The sequence below is a fragment of the Polypterus senegalus genome, chromosome 2 (assembly GCF_016835505.1).
Source record: "Polypterus senegalus isolate Bchr_013 chromosome 2, ASM1683550v1, whole genome shotgun sequence".
NCBI classification, from domain to species: domain Eukaryota; kingdom Metazoa; phylum Chordata; class Cladistia; order Polypteriformes; family Polypteridae; genus Polypterus; species Polypterus senegalus.
The window spans coordinates 293,979,132-294,001,494 of record NC_053155.1 but is presented as its reverse complement, the minus strand read 5'-3'; the positions used below and the strand labels follow the sequence as shown (position 1 = coordinate 294,001,494).

At 37.0% G+C, this 22,363-nt stretch overlaps 1 protein-coding gene across 1 annotated transcript in view; it reads left to right on the top strand.

Annotated features, from left to right (window-relative positions):
- The first annotated feature begins 1,021 nt into the window (after positions 1-1,021).
- Positions 1,022-22,363, top strand: part of LOC120524004 — a 41,545-nt gene continuing 20,203 nt past the window's right edge. The window contains exons 1-4 of the mRNA XM_039745800.1: positions 1,022-1,149; positions 4,320-4,419; positions 13,534-13,644; positions 18,533-18,680. Of these exons, the coding sequence (XP_039601734.1) occupies positions 4,322-4,419; positions 13,534-13,644; positions 18,533-18,680 (357 nt within the window). The 5' untranslated portion in view covers positions 1,022-1,149; positions 4,320-4,321. The remainder of the gene's footprint in view (positions 1,150-4,319; positions 4,420-13,533; positions 13,645-18,532; positions 18,681-22,363) is intronic.

Genomic DNA, 22,363 nt, shown 5'->3' with positions numbered 1-22,363 from the left:
TACTGTCTGCCATACCTTGTGCCTTTTCACTGCGGGTTTATGTCCGATCAGCAAGACCAAATATGTCACACACGTTCATTAAAGATATTAGCCAGACTGTGGAAAGTCAGGGTGTATAATAAACGTGTCTGCAAACATTATATTGGTGACATACAGAGAAACAGCAACAGGCACACGCCAATTGCATGCATCAACCCGGTGTGTAACGGACTGCGCAGTCCATGGTGAGGTGAGGGTCGTTGCTACAGCACCTCGCGTTTCTCCCCAGTATTGGATCAGGAAATGCGCCAGTTCAGCGATTTGGACTATAAAAATTATCAAAGTTATCGGAATCATACAGAAAACAAAACCTATTGCACAGACAAGTGGACAAATATTTTATGTTATCTTGAAAAGAAATCAAATAATTATGTCACCTGCCTCCCCGACCAAACGTCCCTGCTTGCTCCCAATGACGCCAGCATAGCCTACAATCTCGTAGATAAAGCAAGTTTAAAAAAAAAAAAAAATGGATGGATGTTTAATAAAATCGCCTAACATTAGTAAACACATCGATTCACTGTTAAATTCCCTACCTACTGCATGTCCATTTTCTCCCCATATGCCCTCTTCCAGTTCATCCAACCTGCCTTGAGAGTTCGGTCCCCGAGAAAACTGTCGGCCAGTCCAGGTAGTGGCTTCTGTTTGCCTGGACAGACATCGGCTGCCCAGCAGAAATCAGTCCAATCAGTCTGCTGGCATGTTAAATAATAAAGGAATAAAATCAAACCTTGAAATTTCATTATGGTGATTCTTGCGATGTTTCCCATCAACATTAGATGGTTACGATGCATTTGATTTATTTCTCAAGGCTTTCGGATGTTATTACAGCGCATCCCCTGATCTGTCAATGATTTAATTAGCGACACAGTCCTGATCCATCACGAGACTTTGTGGACGGCGCGCTGGGGTCAATTGTTGCCGGTGCTGAAGCGGACGCCTCAGTTAAAAGCAGCTGCAGCAGAGCGGCGCGGCGCTGATCAACACGTGCCGCTGGCGAACTGGCAGGTCGTTCGGCCGCACATTTCCACGTGCCTTCTTTACGTTCGCGAGAATTATTATTCTGAGTGTAACAAACTCCAGACCGACTTTAAAACACTATTACAAACGGTAAGACTTGTAGATTGGGTAGTGGTGGTCTTGGTGTATTAACGCCTTTCGGGAAATGTGATTTAATAGCCTTTGACTGACACAATTTTTGAAAGGGAATGCTGTTCAAGCGGCATTTGTGATTTATAACTGAGGGGGTAATCAGATTTGAATAGACTGTGATCACAACTATCAGAAAGTCAAACCTTTCAATTAGGTTTGTATTTTAACACCTGGTCGATTAAAAAAAAAAAAATCTGTCCGTTTGCAAATTGCTTAAAGCTTTAATTCTTTGGTTTATACAGCGAAAAAGCACACTGAATTTAAAAGTTATGTTTTTCATTGACTTCCTTATTTAAGTCGGGATATCTTTTAACTGTTTACGAGTTTTACATAGCAACAGTTTTAAAGAGCACCGGGCCATTCATCCAAACTTGCTTGCCAAGCTTGTTCACTTTATTAAACCAAAGTACCCATTTAGAGGGTCCTTAAACTCATAGTCTGTGACAAAGCTTTTAGCTGACAAATGTTATGTTCCTTTAGTTTTATGTGTGAATATCTGTTTCCTAATTTTTCAACAAAATTTCCCTGTAATTGGGTTCCATTTGTGTCAAGAGTGTTCTTGTTGAAGAATCCATTTGACCCTAAAAACGTAATAATTTTTGGCTACTTCAACCATATCACTTCTCAGTCTCCAGTAGCTTAAATAGAAAAAGATTCCTCTTTCAGTTTTTTGTCATAGCTCATACATTGCAGTCCTGAAGTCAATCTTTGATTTCTGGACTTTCCCTAGTGCTTCTATGTCTTTTTTTGTATTATGAAAGCCAAAAGGCCTCATGCTCCCAGCCTTGCTCTTTCTTTTACTAGTGTGTTGTACAGTATATAACCAAGCCAAACTGTACTCCCTGCATTGTGCTGAATGTTCTAACATCCATATTACTCTTATTAATTGGTTCTTTACTCTCATTTCTTTTGGATGTGGACAGTGAACAAGTCCATTTTATCTCCCAAGTCATTTTTATATGGTGTATTTTCTAGTTTCATAAAAACACAGGACATTTAACAAATGAGAGGAGACCATTCAGGCCATCGAGCTAAGCTGTCTCTGTGTCTCATCCAGATACTACTTAAGAGCTAACCAAGATTTTGATTTAGTGTCTCAGTAATTTGTTTCAGACTCCCGTTACTCTTAGCGTTTAAAATTGCTTCCTTACTATTGTGTTTAACTTGCAACCCCTTATTTCCACCGGTATTTTTGATTATGAGATTAAATGTTTAGTTTCAGACCTCTGCTGTTATACATTCAAATACTTTATAAAAAAATGTATTAATTTTCATGCATAATATTTTAGATTTATTAACATACAGGCAGATTACATGAGTTACCTAGGCTCAAACAGTGAGACAGTGATGGGAATAGTTGTCAGTCTTGTGGTGTAAGGTTCAGGGCGTTCATTACCCACCATGCTGCTCACAGCTAACTTTAGGATTTCTTCAGCTTGCACCGTTCCATATTTGTAATTTAAATAAGTTTAAGAATGTCAAGTGCTGATTTGTACATGTTATCAGATCTAACGTGCTTTGACTACACACCTAATGGCATAGGATTAAAAATTGAGGGAGCAACAGTGCAGACTAAAAGTAGTCTTCGGTGGGGTTAATAATAATTGTAGACCCCAATCTTGATCCATTAAACGTTGAACTGGCTACAAAAACAGTTTTAGCCTGTAACAAAAAGTGTCACATCCCTACTTTAAATACAGCAGTTTACAGGCCTTTACTTATTATTGTTTCTGTAATTCAGAAATAAGTAACTCTTGAAATTCTTTGTATTGACTGCCATGTTTGGTGAAATTAGTTGTGTTACCACTTTTAGTTGATATTGTGCAGTAGAAAGTCATGCATACAAGCTTGCATGTATTTTGTGCCACCCCAGCTTGTCTCATTGTCAATTAAGCATGCTGGTTGAAGGCTGTGATACTGCTGAAATAGCCGCATATGTATATGTATGCACTGTATGTGTATATGTATCTATATGTACTAATATATATAATATAAAATAATACACGTGATTCATTTTCTCCCTTTGTGGATCTCCAGCTAGAAATATGCAAACTGTATCACAGACCTTCTCTTCTATGTGAGATAGATATATATATTATTTATTTATTTTTTCTACTATATGGTAGCACAGCTTGCAAAGTACTGTGTAGACTCTGCTTACATAATATTGTCTGTTTCCACTATTTTAAAGTGAAATCACAGTGAACATTTGACAAGGCAAAACTATATAAACTTGAAAACGGCAAAGTGTGTGGGTTTTAGTGGTTTAGCGTTAAGGTAAACAAGTTACTATTTACTCTGCATTAATACTGCACAAGAAAAGTACATCAAGGTACTTAATCCTTGTTAACAAATTAATATCGGAAGTTTGTAATTTAACATGTCGTCATGTAAAAACACAAGCAGGACCTTTGGATGCAGTGTGACATTGAACTGTCCAAATACAAATTATGGCGCTAGACAACTGTGGAGATGCAGCTTTTAAACACAATAGAGATCCCTTCATTTTAACTAAAGACTATATTCTTTCCAAATCCAAATAGCAAGATGAAATCTTGGATTCTGAAGTTGTAAAGCTTATACTTTTGGATGAAAGTAAAAGTAGTGCTTTTTTGTGAAATTATTCAGCTTAAAATTCTTCTTTTCATCTTCAATTTTTTAACAAATTACCTTGCAACTTAACCATACTAAATTTCCTTACTGTTTTTACTTTGTGTGTCAAACATATATGTAAGTCACATTTGCCAGTACATTTTTTTTTTATTTTTTTTTATTATTTAACTAAATATCACACTGTAAAGATAAACAATAACTGCAAAGGAGAAAAACTTAATCTTTTTCCTTTTAGGTGTTGTTCAGTGTTGCAATATTCATATGATAATAAGCGAGCAAAACCTTTCCAGACAAATGCACCCAAATTAGAATAGCATTCAATAGAGCACTAATGGTAATTTTGACCAAATAACCAAACTAAAAGGCACAAATCTTGTGTAATATTCAATAACAAACCAATGAAAAATCTATTTTGTATTTTTATTAATAAAAATAAACCTGTACATGTAGAACATTGAAAGCAGATATTTTATTATGTTATTTTTCCCTCTTTTTATAATTTTCTTTTTCTTTAGATATGAATGAAAATCCCAAAAAACAAGTTTCATTTGTGGGTACTAAACTTGTACAGAAGGATTCAAAATTCTGTGAAGCAAGGTCTAAATGCATCAAAAGGTTTGTCATATTGTCTAATTTTTTTCAGTTCCTTTTTTTACTGTGAATATTTTCCTGCAAGCTTGCATTGATGTTTGTCAAACATTCTTTAGAAGAAAAAAAAAGACCTAAAAACTGCAAAAACCTGTGACTAATAATTTTTATCAAGTAAAAAGAAAAATGGTTTTGTAGATATTTTTTAATTCTTAATATTTTCACAATGTATTGCTTTGGGTACATCTAATTTGATATTTGAGTTACACTTAAGATTTAGCTGTGCAGCATAGTTCACATAGACTTGGTGGTTATCATTTGTCCCAATATTTTTATCATGTTTCATTTGAAAACTCTGTAAGAAAGGTGAAATGTTTAATAGAATACTCCAACCAAAAATGTATCTGTTATGTATTACATGTTTATAGTAATGGGTAAGAGAAGCTTTTAATCTCCAATTCCATTGGAGAATGAATATCACAAAATTGATTGATTCGGTGAGTTTCAATGGGGAGCAATAAACTATATCAAAACATCCAGGAAGAAAATCTAAAATTGCTAGTTACTCATAATCCACAATTCAAGCATTCAGTCCTATGCTGCTTACAGCTTCAACCACTTCCTCTTGTGCATGACAGATGTGCATGTTCAAGTGGGATTGAGCTCTTGAATTGAAGAGATGCCTCTCTATTCAGGCCCGCACCTAGGAAATTCTGGGCCCCAGGCAGCTGACAGAGTTAAGGCCCCTTTCGTGTTTCAAATATGTGCATATATTTTAAAACGTCACTTAAAGGGTGGGCCCCTATCTAGCTCGGGCCCCTGACAAGTGTCATGGTTGTCCCCCTCCCCAAGGTGCGGGCTTGCTCTATTAGAACATGCTTGAGTTTATTGTCATATGTACATTGTGTATGTAATACAATGAAATTCTTACTTTACTGTCTCCTCAGGCCAATGAGTACAATATATTATACAGTATGTATTTGCAAGTTACTGTGTTGTGTGTGTATGAATGAATTGTATATATTGGGACTCCTGCTTTTATACACACAAGAAATTTAATTTCATCCTATTCCCACCACTATTCTGGGAAGACTTTTCTACAAGGTGTAGGAGTTTGTTTATGGGAATTTTTGACCATTCATCCAGGAGAGCATTTGTGAAGTGAGGCAGTGATGTTGGATGAGAAGGCCTGACTCGCTCACAGTCTCTGCACTAATTCATCCCAAAGGTGTTCTATCAGGTTGAGGTCAGAGCTCTGTGCAGGCCAGTCAAGTTTCTCCACATCAAACTCGTGCATCCATTTCTTCATAGACCTTGCTTTGTGCACTGGTGTGCAGTCATGTTGGAACAGGAAGGGGCCCATCTCTAAACTGTTCCCACAAAACATTAAGAGTTCCATTCACTGGAACTAAGGGGCCAAGCCCAACCCTGATAAACAACACTTGATATGTGTTATGTATTGAACTAGATTGACCCTTGTATGTAGAAACTTTTAAATACACAGGTTTTGGCCATGGCCGCCATACAACTGATGCTGATACAACTGATGCCTAAACAAATGGTTTTGAATACCTCCAAATTGAAATGTTTACAGATTGAGTTACTTTTGTCTAATTTTTTTTTCCCTTATCAATTTTTAAATACTAAATGTAGCCAAACATCTGTTGTGAAGCTCAAAAGAGCTTTTTTAGTGTGGCTGGATCTACCATTATTATTGCTCTATCTCGGCAGATTACTACAAGGTCCAGTTGCTGTTGTTTCATCCAAAAATGTATCTTAGGCAAATTATCAATTTGTGTGTTTTGTTTTTAAGCCAGTCATACTTTAAGCTGAATTTCCCAAGGGAATAAACTGGGCAAAAGTACAGGCCAGTGTGTGTGCGCATGTCTGTCCATTTTTAAGACCTTAGTTAAAAAAAAAAATGTGGTTTTGCTGGAAAATAGAGAATGAAGGTTAAAGTGTAGGGGGAAGGTGAGGAATTCAACTGCTCTGAAGCTTTTTAAACTTGTTGTAATGCAATACAGGTTTGTAGGTGGCAGTAAGTTGAGGTCAGACCTGCTCAGTTTATGCCACAGGTTTATATTTAAAGACACTAATATTTGGGTATAGCAGTGTCCATGAAAGGAATAGGCATAATACGTCTTTAGAATGATTCAACAAGAAGACGTTGGTACAGATTCAATAATTTTGGTTGGTAAGTTATCCAAGATGATGCAACTTACTTTCCCTGGAAATGATATGGACTAATTCAGTCTGCAATTCAAAGCCTGGATCACAAATTTAGTTCTAATTATACTGTGCTCCCTTTTTCATCATTGCACATTCACAAAAATCTCCAGTCCTCCTGCTTTTTCTACTCATCTGTTCAAACCTGTCCAGCTTTAAAGTAACATCTGAAGTAAGAGTTTGTTCTCTGCAATACCCAAATATCATAGTACCCGAGTACAACATTAAGAAAATGGATGGACGTATAATAATCATATTTTTTTTATAGAAAATGTGCAGTATAATTATTCGTTTTAATAATATAAAAATGTTAAAAACAGAATTTGGGGAAAAAAACAAGTCCACTTTTTAATCTGCACTGATCAAGCTGATAATAATGCAATAAATGAAATACTACTTTCTCTGAATGTTATCACTAATACAGCATTTTTTTATTTTTAAACCTTTCACAAAAAGTCAGTGCAGTAGACTCCCTTTCAATAAGTAATTTTTCTCAAATCTAGTGCTACTGTATTTTAAGACCTCTAACTTAAAGAGATTTCTGGCATCTTAAATTGCGAGTATCACCAAGATAAATTACAGATGTAGTCCTATAAACATTTTGAGGTCGTATGTAGATTTCTTACAGCACTGGTGTTCTCATATCTGTAGAACTCTGCTGCGTCCTGTGGTGGTGTAAGTAGTAATTGTCTTATCATTCATTTCTGTGCTCCATATTCCTCATTAATTGTACAGAAACCCATTTCAAATAAAATTCATGATCTTGTAAATCAAGTATTTTATAATGCAAAGCTAATCTTGCAATACTTTAGAGATGATGGTGTGGCCTTGTAGTATTAACTGTATGCTTAAGATGGGCAGTAGGAGACTGACAGGGTAACACCTCAGAATTTATTTGATGAGGTTAAATCTTTGCCCTAATTAATAAAATTGCATTGTTAAATATTAAAATGCATTATAATCCATTTTTAATAGAGACAAGAATGTTAAAGTATTGTAGAGAAATATTCAAATCAAATTTTTGTTTGTTAAATTTAGTTTGTTGCAGAAGGCTGTATAGTGACAGGTTTACTTTAGCTTTTCTTTCTTGTATGAAGTATATGTAAACTGCTCAAAAAAATTAAAGGAACACTTTGAAAACACATCAGATCTCAATGGGAAAAAGAAATCCTCCTGGATATCTATACTGATATAGACTGGGTAATGTGTTAGGAACGAAAGGATGCCACATCGTTTGATGGAAATGAAAATGATCAACCTACAGTGCCCTGAATTCAAAGACACCCCAAAAACCAGAGTGAAAAAATTGTGGCAGGCTAGTCCATTTTGCCAAAATTTAATTGCAGCAACTCAAAATTGTACGCAGCACTTTGTATGGCCCCTGTGTTCTTGTATACATGCCTGACAACATTGGTGCATGCTTCTAATGAGATGACAGATGGTGTTGTGGGGGATCTCCTCCCAGATCAGGGCATCACTGAGCTCCTGGACAGTCTGAGGTGCAACCTGGTGGCATTGGATGGACCAAAACATAATGTCCCAGAGGTGTTCTATTGGATTTAGGTCAGGAAGGTGTGGTGGCCAGTCAATGGTATCAATTCCTTCATCCTCCAGGAACTGCCTGCATACTCTCACCACATGAGGCCAGGAATTGTCGTGCACCAGGAGCCACTGTACCAGCATAGGGTCTGGAAATGGGTCCAAGGATTTCATCCTGATACCTAATGGCAGCCAAGGTGCCTTTGTCAAGCCTGTAGCAGTCTGTGTGACCCTCCATGGATATGCCTCCCCAGACAATCATTAACCCACCACCAAACTGCTCATGCTGAATGATGTTACAGGCAGCATAATGTTCTCCATGGCTTCTCCAGACCCTTTCACTTCTGTCACGTGCTCAGGGTGAACCTGCTCTCATCTGTAAAAAGCACAGGGCACCAGTGGTGCATCTGCCAATTCTGGTATTCTATGGCGAATGCCAATCGAGCTGCATGCTGCTGGGCAGTGAGCTCAGGGCCCATTAGAGGACATGGGGCCCTTGGGTCACCCTCATGAAGTTTTTCTGGTTGTTTGGTCAGAGACATTCACACCAGTGGCCTGCTGGAGGTCATTTTGTAGGGCTCTGGCAGTGCTCATCCTGTTCCTCCTTGCCCAAAGGAGCAGATACTGGTCCTGCTGATGGGTTATGGACCTTCTATGGCCCTCTCCAGCTCTCCTAGAGTAACTGCTTGTCTCCTAGAATCTCCTCCATGCCCTTGAGACTGTGCAGGGAGACACAGCAAACCCTTCTGGCAATGACACGTATTGATGTGCCATCCTGGAGAAGTTGGACTACCTGTGCAACCTCTGTAGGGTCCAGGTATTGCTTCATGCTACCAGTAGTGACACTGACTGTAGCCAAATGCAAAACTAGTGAAGAAACGGTCAGAAAAGATGAGGAGGGAAAAATGTCAGTGGCCTCCACCTGTTAAACCATTCCTGTTTTGGGGGTCATCTCATTGTTGCCCCTCTAGTGCATCTGTTGTTAATTTCATTAACACCACAGCAGCTGAAACTGATTAACAACCCCCTCTGCTACTTAACTGACCAGATTAATATCCCATAAGTTTCATTGACTTTATGCTATACTCTGATTAAAAAGTGTTCCTTTAATTCTTTTGAGCAGTATATTTTAGGTTAATGAAGTATAATGGCTTAGTATGTGACTGCCCTTTAATAGACCGGCACCCATCTGTAGTTGGTTTTACCACTCCTCTGAACTAGAAAACTGGCTAGAAAATGACTGAAAAAACTCACATGAGCACTTCAAGTTATGCAGTTGTGTTTTGATCACTTTCTGATTAAATGTTTCATCAATTTTAAATGGTTTTTTGAAGCTGTTCTTACTTGGAAGAATAAGTGAGGAATCTGATCATGCTTCTTTTTAACCCATAAATCCATAATGCCGAAATCATTTTGTAGACAGTGTGGCCTTGTATAAATTATTGACTAATTTACAAGTATGCCTGTTCAATATCCACCTCTTGTGTGTCTCTGAACAAGTCTCTCAACCTAGGGCTGCACAATTAATTGTATATTAATCACAATTACAGTATATTTAAGATTGCCTCAGTATAATAATTGTGGAAAGTGATTACAGCATTCTATTTAGTACTGCTGAACTCTCATAGATTAAGCTTTCCCAATTAAAAACTGCTTTAAACCGCAAATGGGTGTTGTAATCTGGCACAGACACATTCCCTATGCACAAGAGCTCTGATAAATCCGAGGAACTTCCATCATACGACTAAACACTTGCTAAATGCTAAACACATTTTTATGAATCTGGTCCCCAATAACCTCTTTTAAAAATGTGCATGTATTTCATTTTTGTTTGCAGTAGTTTCCACAAAAAAACTGGTTTGTGTACTGCACAAACATTTATACAGCCATTTAAAATTCAACCACATATTCCAGTATAAAAAGAGCATAAAAACTAAACAAGCTGCACCAAGTTGTCTGCAATAGTGTTAGTTATAACAGAAACAAGTAATACTTCTTTATTCAGCTATTGAAAACCAAGTCTGATAACTGTAGTCCTCACGTTTTTATTTATCAAAATTTTAGCCTCCAATTAAAATGCCACACAACAAAACTTTTTTAAAAAAAAAAAAAAAAAAGGTCAACATTCAGGATGTGAAAAATTGGGCACTCCTGCAATTATTTTTCTGAAGTAACATTGCCTTTACTTTATTCCAAATGTCAGACAATTATCAAAATGGATCTGAAACAAGTAGCACTTACAACCAATTTGTGGTTGAGTAGAACTATGGAAGCATGCTTGAGGATAACAGCTCATTATATTGATGAGGAATATAAGCTGAAAAGCAATGCTTCCTCTTTAAATGAGAGTGCCTTTTGGTGAGTACTTTCCTCAACAATGGGGATGTTGTGGCTTAAGGACTGAGTCTGGTAACAAAATACTGCACTTCAGCTTGCAAAATTTTCACGTTCGTACATTTTAATGTGTTTACATACATGTATAACAGAACGTATGTGTTTACATTAACTTAATTTTACATTACTGTCATTTAAAATTTTGTTAACTGGTTTAATTTTTCATGCACATGCAACATATGGTTGCTTAATGCAGCCGAGCCCCAATTTAGCATTTCTGTGTTTCACATTTTCCCACATTTTATATTTTTGAACAATCCGTGGTGGTGATGGATGTTTTTTAATCTTTCCAACTTGTACCAATGCACAGTGGAGTCTGTACTTATTGACTACATGACACTAATATGGCAATGGCTCATGCCAAGACTAGTGTCGCATGGTATACTGGTAACAAAAAAAAAAAGTACTGCATCACTAAATTTCTTAAGGCCGAATGTGATAGACAACAGGAATTGACAGGCATCCCAGCCACAATGAACCACAATCCCTCACTTAGCCAGGAGGCTGGCATAGCAACATGGATGGTCTGGCTTCATGGTGGAGTTGGACAGAAGACCCTTACCTGGGCAGGATGCCAGTATAATGGGTGGACTCGGTTATCAGGGGAGCAGATCACCTTGAAAATCTGTCCTCCTAAACTAGGTGAAAGTATCCCTGGACTGGTGCACCTTTGTACACATCCACATTACATATTGGGAATCAGACCTACTGGGTTCCATGGGTACCACCACAAGAACTGCACGGAAGGATTTTTTCCACTTTAGGAAGCTTAAACTTGACCTGGAAATACTTTATTTGGGGAAATTTCATGCGGTTGGAAGTACTGTCAGGTCTGGCATAAAAGGAGCCTCGATATCACGTGGGTAGTTGGGTATGGAGAAACGACAACGCTTACTGGCGAGAAGTGGAGGAGGAAAAAGAGAAGAGTTTTATGGTTTTTCTAAACCTTGTAGTGAAGAAGCCTGATTAAAGCTATTTTATTAAATAAGCGTTCACTTGAATCCTGGGACTTGTCTGGGGCTCTGTTACACCCCCTAATGGTCACAGGTACTAAACCAGCATTGTGAAACTACATGAAAATGTGACTGAAATTGCTTTACCCTGGCTTTATTGAAAATTAATCTCTGTGCCTTCTTCACATTCAGTGCTATGTTCTTGTAAATAGCAGAAAAGGTAATCATATTAACTGGTCTTTTGTTACATACTCATCAACTCAGAGGTAGAAGAGTTTTCTTATAAAGTACGTCACAAACAGTCTTGCATAAACAGAAAAAAAAAAAACTGAGCTGAGCACACGGCCCTTCGGTGCTCCTGCATTCAAATTGACACTGTTATAGATGCAGTCCTGACTCTACTAGTTAGAATGTTGTGGATCCAGTTACACTGAATGACATTCAGTCCATTTATTCTGAGCTTCGCTGCTAAATTCTCATTTGGAATGTACCTGTTGGAATATAAGGTGTACCCAAGGATTACTTTTGAGAATGAAAGTAGAACCAGGAGATAGTCAAAAAGACAAAATGCAGTCCAAAAAAAAGCAAGACATGAAATTTAAAACTAAAAATGGTAACCAAGGGACAAATAGTTGGTGTAGGGCAAAACAAACTAGTAAAAAGCACAGCCAAGCACTAGGCCCTACTTGAAATAGAAATTAACTACCACTAAAGAGGAGTTCTCACAATTTCATCAGGGTATTTTCTGCATTTACCCTGAAACGCAGTAACCGGAAAATAATGACTCACATAATTAGGCTAGTCATCAATGAAAAACTAAAGTTGGTTTTAACAAACTTGCAGCCGAAGGGGGTCCCCAGGACCGACACTGAAAACACTTGATACGTGATAGTAAAATTCATAGCCCCTGCAGAATGGTGGTGTGTGGGATGATGTCTGCTAGTTGATTAGCACATGCCCTGGTGTACGTGGCTGGGAACCCCGTCTGCACCCACCATTTTGGAAGTGTTCACACTCCTCAAGGATCTACTCCACTATAGATTTATTTATTTTTTATTTTTTTTGTCTGTGTACAGTATGAAAATGTGTTCATCTGCAGAAACTATAGCTGTGTGTGTGTGTGTGTGTGTGTGTGTTTGTTTAGACCAAAGTGAGCACAGAAGGTAGTCCTTTTGTCTGACATGGAGGCATCAGTGCCCATCCTGGAGGAGACGTTGCTCTTATGGTAAGTAATATCCTGGATGCCACATGTGCTGTGGATCTCCACTGTCCATGAGGTAATTTTTGTATTGGCTGCTCTATATGCAAGGGAATGAAATGGATTTCACTGTTAATCCAGAGTTTCAGATTGAGTATTGTCCTTATTTCTCTTGTGGTAGTACCATCAAAATCTTTCCTAATTTAACCAGCTACTGAAGATGCATATTCTTCTGTATGTTTCTGACCCTTTTATTCTACATGTATTTTCAGTACCTTTCCACTGTATTTGTGTATCTGAAACTCTGTTTACCTGTACTCCCTTTCTCGGTTGTTTTCATGTAAAGTCTGCTTGTTAGACTGTCATTATTTTTTAGGTGCCTTTCTCTGGTTTTCTAGTTTCTGTCTGTAAAGGTAACTCTCAACCATATACACCTTTACATCTCAAACTTGCACTTCCTCTTTTGTTGCATCACCAAATTCAAACCGACCAATAAAATCAAAGCCGAGCTGACCAATCAGATTGCTCTGAGGGACTGGACACACAGACTTTAGTGTTTTATTAGATAGTAGATAAATAGTAGACTATTACTTTTTAATAGAAACACAAATTGTGATTTTCTTCTTAAAGAGTGACTTCTATGAAATGTGGAAACACAGTACCATATTAGTATATTAGAACATCTACAAAATCAGTAATTCATAAAATGTATGTCATTATTCCTTTCTTGTGCTGAAATTGGTTCACGTGCTAAACAAAACTGCAGGATTTTTTCCCCAAAATTGTATGGTAGTACTGCATTTAAAAGATGTTTCTTTTCTTTTCAACTAGTAATAAACCTTTAAGCCATGCTGCGAGTAGTGAGCATCTTATTTCCCCCTCCAAAGAAATTAACTGCAAAGTGGAAGCTCTTCTTCATTCTGTAAAGGAGCAACGACGAAGGTGAGTGATGTTCATAAAGCTAGTCGGTTATAGAAAATATTTATGTACAGTGTGCATAATGTCATTTTCTGGTCATGGCTGTATCTGTGTGTTCTATAATGGACTAACACCCTGTTCACAGCTGGATGCACTCAATGTCAGGTTCCATCTTAATCCCCATAGCCAATTAACTGAATTATGCAGGTCTGGCACTAGATGGACCGAACATGGTTGAAATGGAAAACCTGGTTAACTTTAATGAAATTGTAATTCTATGGGGCATTTTGTTGGCATAGTGGCTATTGTAGCTGTATGATGGGTTCTGAATTCAAAGCTGTTACGTGAATTGGTATGTGTATGGTTCACAAATTCTCTGTATTCCTCTGTGGACCACCTTCTCTTATCTACAAAACATGTAGGTTCAATTAATTATTGATTTAGACCCCATGTTAGAGTATGCATAAATGGATTTTGTGTGTCAAGCTCTCAGCCAAGGTCCCGTAGCCCCCCATCCTGCATTGGTACAAACATCATGTTTTGTTCAATTTTTTATGTTAATAGTGTTGATTATGTAGTTTATTTATGCCAATGTGTACTCTGCTTTGTTCCTTGTGTTTTATGGGTGGATCTTGAAGAGGCAGGACCACCCGCATATCACAGCAAGGGACTACTCTCAGACCTATAAAGACTAAGGAAATCCCACAATCCCTTGCAGTTTATTGTATGCACTCATGGTTGTGGTGAGTTCTCCTTTGTATTATTACTTTTGATTATTTCAGATTTTTACCTGTGTGCTCTGTTCTTAGACCATTCCTTTGATTTGTGATTGGCATTTGTTTGTCCCTGGATTGTCTTTGCCTTTTCAGGCATCCCCTGCTGTGCCTTTTGTACTCTTTGGAGCTGCAGTTTTAACAGAGCTTTTTGAAAATAATTTTGCTTGTAGAGATTCTTTGTTGCCCTTTTTATGGCTAAGCAGAGTTTGACGGTTTATCCCCCTCTAGTGGGCATTCCAAGTATTTTAGGACTTGATTGTGGTTTAGAACTCTAGTTTTTAATGCTGCAGATTTGTGCCACGCCCAAGGCTGCTTCATGTCTTGTAACTAATGCTGTCTTAATTTCGACTGGCCCTTCTTAAGACTATAAAGATTGGTACATTGTAATTTTGCACCTTATATTAGCTTAGATAACAGGCTATAGAACACATAAAGCATAGTCTTTAGTATTTTTATTACAGGATTTTCAGGTTTATGTTTAAGCATATGGTGGTGTTGGGTTTTTTTTTTTTTTTTGCTTCAGAAATGTTTTCTCCTGCCTGTGGTTTATTGGAAACTTCAGAGAATATCTGTACCATTTACCTGACCATGATTTAGATTATTTTTAGTACTGGCTTTGTATCCAATTCCTTGTAAATCTTTTGGCTGGGCATGATTCATATCTAGGGGATACAGTTGCTAATTTTGCTGCCTTACACTAATTGGTGTTTTCAGATGCTCCGAAACTCATCTTGTATCCCAAAGTAGTGCATATTAGGTTGCATGGTAAGTTAAATTTTCCATAGATGAGAGAATGGACCCTAGAGTGGTCTGGCACCACTTCCAGAGCTAGTTCCTGCATTGTGTGTGATTCTCATAGGATAGGCTTCAGAGCCTTTAATCCTAAACATGATTAGTTGTGTTCAGAATTACTGTTTGATTTACCATTGATCTAATCAGTAAAAGTGAAAGATGCATTCAAAGTAGTTTTTTAATTTCTTAATTCGGTGTAATTTTGAAATTGTGAGAAACTAGAATTCCAAATCATCATATGCAAGATCTGAATATGATTAATAGTTGTGTTTTTGGCATGTCAGTTTTGGTGGGCCTAAACTAATATCTGTCTGTATTTTAGCAAAGCATGCAAGTTCATGCATCTTTGACATCACAAGAAAAACCCAGTCAGACAATGGGGTGCTGATTCCTGGTCTGTCTCAGTTGGTATCTCATCATTGTGATACCCTCTACATCATCATTATCTGGCAGAATACAGCCATATAGATTTAAATGCTAAGTAAAGTGGGAGCCTTGCAACCACCCGGAGAAATGGTTGGGAGATGAATAAATCAAGTCAGTCTGCCTGGTGCTTGTTGGCCATGTGGTGGGTGCATTGTTAGGTTGCCAGGAGTGGGTTGCATGTGGATGAGGGAGAGAGAGGGACAGACACACAGACAATTATGGGTCAGTTGAGTGGAGATGTCTTATGAAGAGTACTTCTTGTACGAAACAGTGTAATAAGGCAGCATAAAGGGATTTGTGGCAGACCTGCAGAACAAAATGTAAAGTTGGCGTACCAATTCCTGTGTAGAAGGTTATTGGAGCAACTGTGAATGGTGAAACCAGGGTAAAGGTGCTGAGAAAAAGGAAGAGCTTTGTGATAAGGCATTCTGGAATAACATTGGAATGGAGAGGGGCATCTGATTGTGGAAACTGCTGATGTGGATTTCTATCGTTTTCAAGCTGCAAGAATTGGGGTTTGAGATTTTAAGAAACTTGTATGACTTATGCAATACTTGCACAAAAAGACCTGTGTATTAATGTGTGAGGCTGTTCTGAGGGCATACACTGATGTGTATATATATATTTTTTTTTTTTCCCAGTTTTATGACCATAGAATTTACAGATAAGTTTCATTTAACTGTGTGATGTTATATGAAACTCCTTTAAATTTGATATATTTACTCTCCAGTAGCCACCATATGAACATAACCTCAATTTAGCTTATCTCTGTTTAGATCTAACGGTATGTTTGTTTATTTTTACATTTTTATTATTTTTAATGCACCATAATGAGAAGAATAAGAGTCCCTAATTACTGAGTGCAGAAACTTAATGTGATTACCACAGCATGCCCAACTTCATCCATAATGCAGAGTATTTCGTGTAGTTAGAGAAGTTATGAATGTGATCTGACATGGCACCGAACTAAGTCACTCCTGGGTTTGTTTGTAAAATACTGAGACCACCCTTTCCTAAGGGCCTTGGCACAGAATATAGAGAGGATCTCCTCACCTGTATGCTCTGTAATACAAAATATGTTTAAGTATTAAAACAATCATTTTTAAATGATCAAATTAAATGCTATAAGAAATCAAAACAAAACCCCTCAAATCACAGCACTATTACAGAAAACACCAAAATTAACATGCCCCTTTTCTTTAGGAAGGTTCAATTTACATGGCAAGGGTGTCACTGTTAATTCAATTAAATAAAACTTAACAGACTATCTCTGTATTTATTTATTTATTTATTTATTTTAAGCCCTTTCCATTTTAATGAAAATAACCAAAAAAAATACTGGATGGCACTTCATGGAAGGCTACTTAACCTCTATTATCTTTGCAAGAGGTAAGCAGGTTGAAGGCAGACTTGTTTTATACTTTTGGAGGTGTCTTGTAGGCACTGGCAGGGTATCGTATGTCCTGTCATTCAGAATAAATTGCAAGTTTACACCTGTGAGATCATCACAGTATCAAGTCAGGGTCTGCACAATTGGTCTACTTTTGTTTTTCTCCTTTAAAAATATTGATACCATGTTTTAATAAAACATTGCTGCATCTGTAGTTACATTATTTTTTTTTTTGCTTTGCATTGTGTAAAATCAGCAGCTACTTAAGACAGATACTAATTGTGGAAATGGGCATGTGGTAACTTCCATGTATTAGTGCAGTTTTCCATCAGAAATATTTTTTAATAGTTTTCTTAATGTAATAATAATTCCTGTTTGAAAAAAAGTATTTTACATTTACTTTGGTTTTTACAAGATACTCTACCATGATATTTTAATTTTGAATCTGGAAATTGTGGGTGTTTTCAGTAAAGTTGTTTGTTGATATTCCAAAATACTAATTTGACTCTTGTATTATTTATTCTTCTATTTTCTATTAACTGTTGTAGAAAAAGTAAGGCCTTCTAGTATTCACTGCTCCTGGATTAATCCATTGTGACAAATGGGAACAAGCTCATGGATTAAGTTCATTGATTAAAATCCAAAATAGTATAACAATATAACTATATGCAAAATTTCTTTTTCGACCCTTACTCCATGAAAGCCTGAAAATCGTCCGAGTCTCTTAAAATAAATTATAAAAACATGGAATGCTCTATAAAAATAAACTGAAATGAACTGAATAAACCACTTAGTGCCCAACAGTGTGTTTGTGAAAATGGGCTAGAATACAATTTTTATGTTTATTCATTTTAAAGCATGCTTTACTCTTCAAGTGGGTTCTGCCATACATGCTGTTAACTGTCTAGAACTGTAGCGACGGTCTGTGGTAGGGGTAGTGTAAGTGGCTTTTGATTTGCCTAACTTGACTGCTTTCTCACAGTGCTTTGCAGTTAAGATCTAAATCGAACAATGAAAAGATCCCAAACAGTGAATTTTCTACTGAAATTTTCTCTGCTGTTGAACTGATCAGCACTGCTATGGCTTGTTAACTAGTGGCCTCATGGTGCCCTGCTTAGGCTTGCACCCAGAGGTGCCTTGTTGTGAAGTGTGTGTAGGTTTGATATGATTAGACTAATTTAATGTAGTCCTGTACTAAGTGAAAGCAGTCTCCTATATAGTGTAAATCCAATTGTATTATAGCTGTGATATGGTTAGCTATCAGAGGAAATAAAAACGGTCAACAGCATTGCTGGAGAAAATATACCCCTGGGTAGGTCCACAGTCCATTATAACAGGGAAAGTCACAGTTCTAATGACTAACAGGGCAATGTAAGCTTGTAAAAATACATGTGGATTTTTACCTTTTGTACACAAAAAGCCTAAAAAAACCAAAAGCATTTTGAATAAATGGACTCTGGGACCATTTAATAAAAGCTATATTTCACCTCTTTTTTTTTTTTTTTTTTCTTTTCTCTTCATACTGCAGACAACAGATTAAGAAGAACTGTGATCATCTACGTGCACTTCTCCCAAAAATAAACAGAACTAGGATTGACACTGCATCTTTGCTTGAAATTACTGTTGATTACATGAGATTCATTCAAGAAAATGTTCCAAAAGAAGTTTTGTCACAGGTATTGTGCCACATAATTACATCATTTGAGAATATTTGGTTACTTGGAGGTAAAGCTAAGATAAAGGAGAGAAAATCTTGCATAATAATTCAAAAGCACAGAATTACTGAAATGTGTTTTTCCCATATATCTAATATGCTAAGTTTTCCAGAAGTATTATTTTTAGCAAATGTGATTGTTTCTTTTTCCCCCCTATGAGCATTTTTCACATCGTTTGCCATTGTACAGCATCGGCCTCTGTTGGGTCCCATTCAATTCAAATGTTTTTTCATGTAATCTTATCTTTTTCTAGAAAAAGTACATTTTTTTTCTTGGTCACCACTACAAACTATAAGGGGTATGTAACAATTATTTTTAGGTGATGTGTCCCTTTTAGGGGACTTGGTGAGGATAATATGAAAGATGTTTTTCCAATTTCAAATTATTTCTTGGGTGATGTATGTATTTTAAATGTGTATAATTGTTATTACATTGAATGCAATTTTAGAGAGATTTTTTTTTGGTGTATCCCCTTCAATTGGTGCACTGTTTACAGCTAACTTGTGACGGATGTTGCTCCCGTAATCTCAGGACACCCAGTTTATTGCTTTCATTACAACAGCCTGTAAACAGATGCTACACAGTTCCATGCCCTAGACAAAATGACTGTTTGAATATAGGAGAACTTTAAAAAAAAAAACCAAACACACTTGGATAAGGGGATGTGAATCTTACCAAAATTTTTTAAACAATGGCTTGAAATTGGTGTCCCTGGAGGTCTTAAAGAGAATTCATGAATGAAGGATGTGTGCACTCTAAATGGGAAGGCATATTGGTCTAGAGACTGACCATAATTAAGTCTTATGTGACAACATTACCTGCTGATCAACTCTATTGTCCCTTTTCAAAGACTTTTGATATAATACAAGTGCTGTCTTCTTATATAATACGCTACCACAGCTGTCGGTGTGTCCAGGATTTTAAATAGCCTGTAGATTAAAAACCGTTTCACCAATTGACCTGTTTGGTACACCTCCTATGTGACCTCTATGATCTTACTGTAGAATCAACTTTCGGCAGCAGGGATGCCGTGCAGAAAATGCATCTGGGTGCCATTCTCATCCCTACCATCTTCGCTGTCACTTCCCCTACCTCTTCATATCTTAAATCATTCTTGAGGCAGATTGAAGACTTCAGTGCTAGCTTAAGTGAAAAATTAAGAAAAACGTACTAAGTAATTGCAACACAAACTGACTTAATCAGTTTTAATGTGAAAAGATACCAACAAACAAAGAAGCGGGCCGCTAGGGTGGAGAAAAGAGCAGCAAGCGCATCCACCTCTGAGCAAACGAATGCTAAACGTACAGAGAGAGTATAAGAACTATCAAGTCAAGTGTATTCACTGCACGTTATCGTGCAGTCCGCCGTTACTGGTAATTTATAATGGACAACAAATGGTTCCAGAATAACGCCTATTAAGCAAGATCAGCAGTTCATTGTCATCTGCTGCTGTTTTACTTTCTAGACCATAAAGTATTGGTGGGAAAATTGACCCATGGCACAGGTACTAGCAGCTCATATGCTTCTCATAGAACTATCTAATACTTTGGCCCTTGTCAAGTATTCTTAACAAGTTAATACTATAGTTGACTAGTGCAAGTTGCCATGTGGTGTCCTCCAAAAAATAAATAAACCAAGCTTTTCCAATATGAATAGGCAGAGCCTGTAGCGCTACCACAGAGAGGTTAAGCATGAATGTGTTCAGATTCTTGCTTTTCACGAATATGAGTTTGCACATGGCTGAGTTTGGTTGGCAACGCCACTCTTTAAAGCAGAATGTCAGATGTGACTGGGTTTGTGCACAAATAAGTGTATAGAGTGCCATTTACAGTTGTAAAAGAAGGAAGTTAGAAGGAGAGAAGTTTCCCAGTAGCTTTGACTACTGCAGATTGACCAAAACCTATTTTTCCTGCATTTCAGCCTAATCATTAGGTGAGACAAAAAGTAAAATGCACTTGTTGGTGCTGTGGAATGGGGCTGGGTCAGATGTACAGTAAAACCCCTCCTGTCTTCAGTAAACCTCCATATGCTGAGTAATGTCAGAATTGTTGCATAAGACAAAGGTATGATATTAGATGTGTATTTATCTAATCAATTCATTAGTAATATCCCTTTTTTACTCCTAGTAATTAATGATAGTTTGTTTTTCACCATACAAGGTAAATACAGTCCCCTGTTGTACCATAGTACAACAATAAAGTCCGAAGCTTTAGGACATATTATCACAGCTTTAGGCAGAAGGATAAGTTTAAGGGTACATGTAGTTAAAGATAAGTTAAGGCTGACTGGTACAGTTTTTGTGGTGTGTGGTTTTTTTAATCCTTACAATAATCTGAGTCAGCTGTATTAGGCAATAAACAGAACTGAGTAATTTTCCAGATATGCAGCTCCTATTGCCATCCTTTGTATTAAATTTGAATCTTGTGTTCTTCTTTTTTTCTTGTTTGTGCAATGTTTTCATCCCCTTTTGCCGTGAGAGTGAAACTGAAAGTAACTGAACTCCAGTGCAATTGTGAACTTAAATAAGTTTTGCTAAAGTTTCTTTGCTTTGCTTCTACAGTTTGCACATTACTCAGGATTCCAAGGCTTAGCAAGCATGCTGTTTACATGGTATCATTACAGCATGTGGTAGAACATATAGTTGAGAAGGTATATTTTCAGACATTGGTAAATCTTATCAAACGAACACATACAAATATTTACAACGAGTTAATAATTGCAATGACCAGCCTGTCAGTTGATATTAACAATTTGTTTAGAGACAGTGTTATGTTTATGACTAGAACAATGTCCTAGCAAAATCAATGTTCCCTAAAATTGCTATTGCTGGTGTTTTGAGCATTGCTCTGAATTCGTCAAAACATTTGCCTACACCAACATAAAGGAATCTGTATAGTACTGGGCTTTAGAGTATAGCCATGAGCTTTTTTTATTTTAGATCATTTAACTTGAGTGTTTTTTGTTTAGCTCATGGGTTTTCTTGATGTTAATTTGTCCTTACTTTCGTATTCCTGATTCCATTCTACCCTACTCCAGCCCTAGTGTTTCTCTTGGCAAACCTTGAATAATTATTTTGTTTTGTTTTTTGGTTTTTTTAAGCTTCTTTTTCTCACTTTCTATGTCCTAGGAACCACAAATGACCAAGGAAGCACTAAAAGTAGTATACATACAGTAGTATTACTAAGAAATGGCTGACAGAACTAAAATGTACAGTATAACTAGCAGTTTCCTTCATCTCACACTTGGAATAGAAATTGTTATCACAATTCAGTTGTGTGTGTACAGTATATAGTTCGTGTGAAAATGGCTGACAAGGAAATGTCATTATTGTACAGTGCTTGAATTCCTTGTAAAGGAGGAAATCCCTGCAGCAGATATTCATGTAAAACTTAATGATATTTAAGCACTATCGCTGTCAGAGAATGGTTAAGCATGGTAAAGATGACAGTAGAGATATCATTGACCAGTTCAGTTCTGTTTGCCTGTGTGGAACCCCTACCTAGAGCAACAAGGAAGAAAAATCGTTTAGCTCTTAACAAGAATCGACAGATAACAATAAGAGAAATTATCCCATACAGGCAGTAGGAGGTCTATGTCTACATATTGCTTGAACGGAGTTCTACGTTTGTGCAATCTTCAGACAA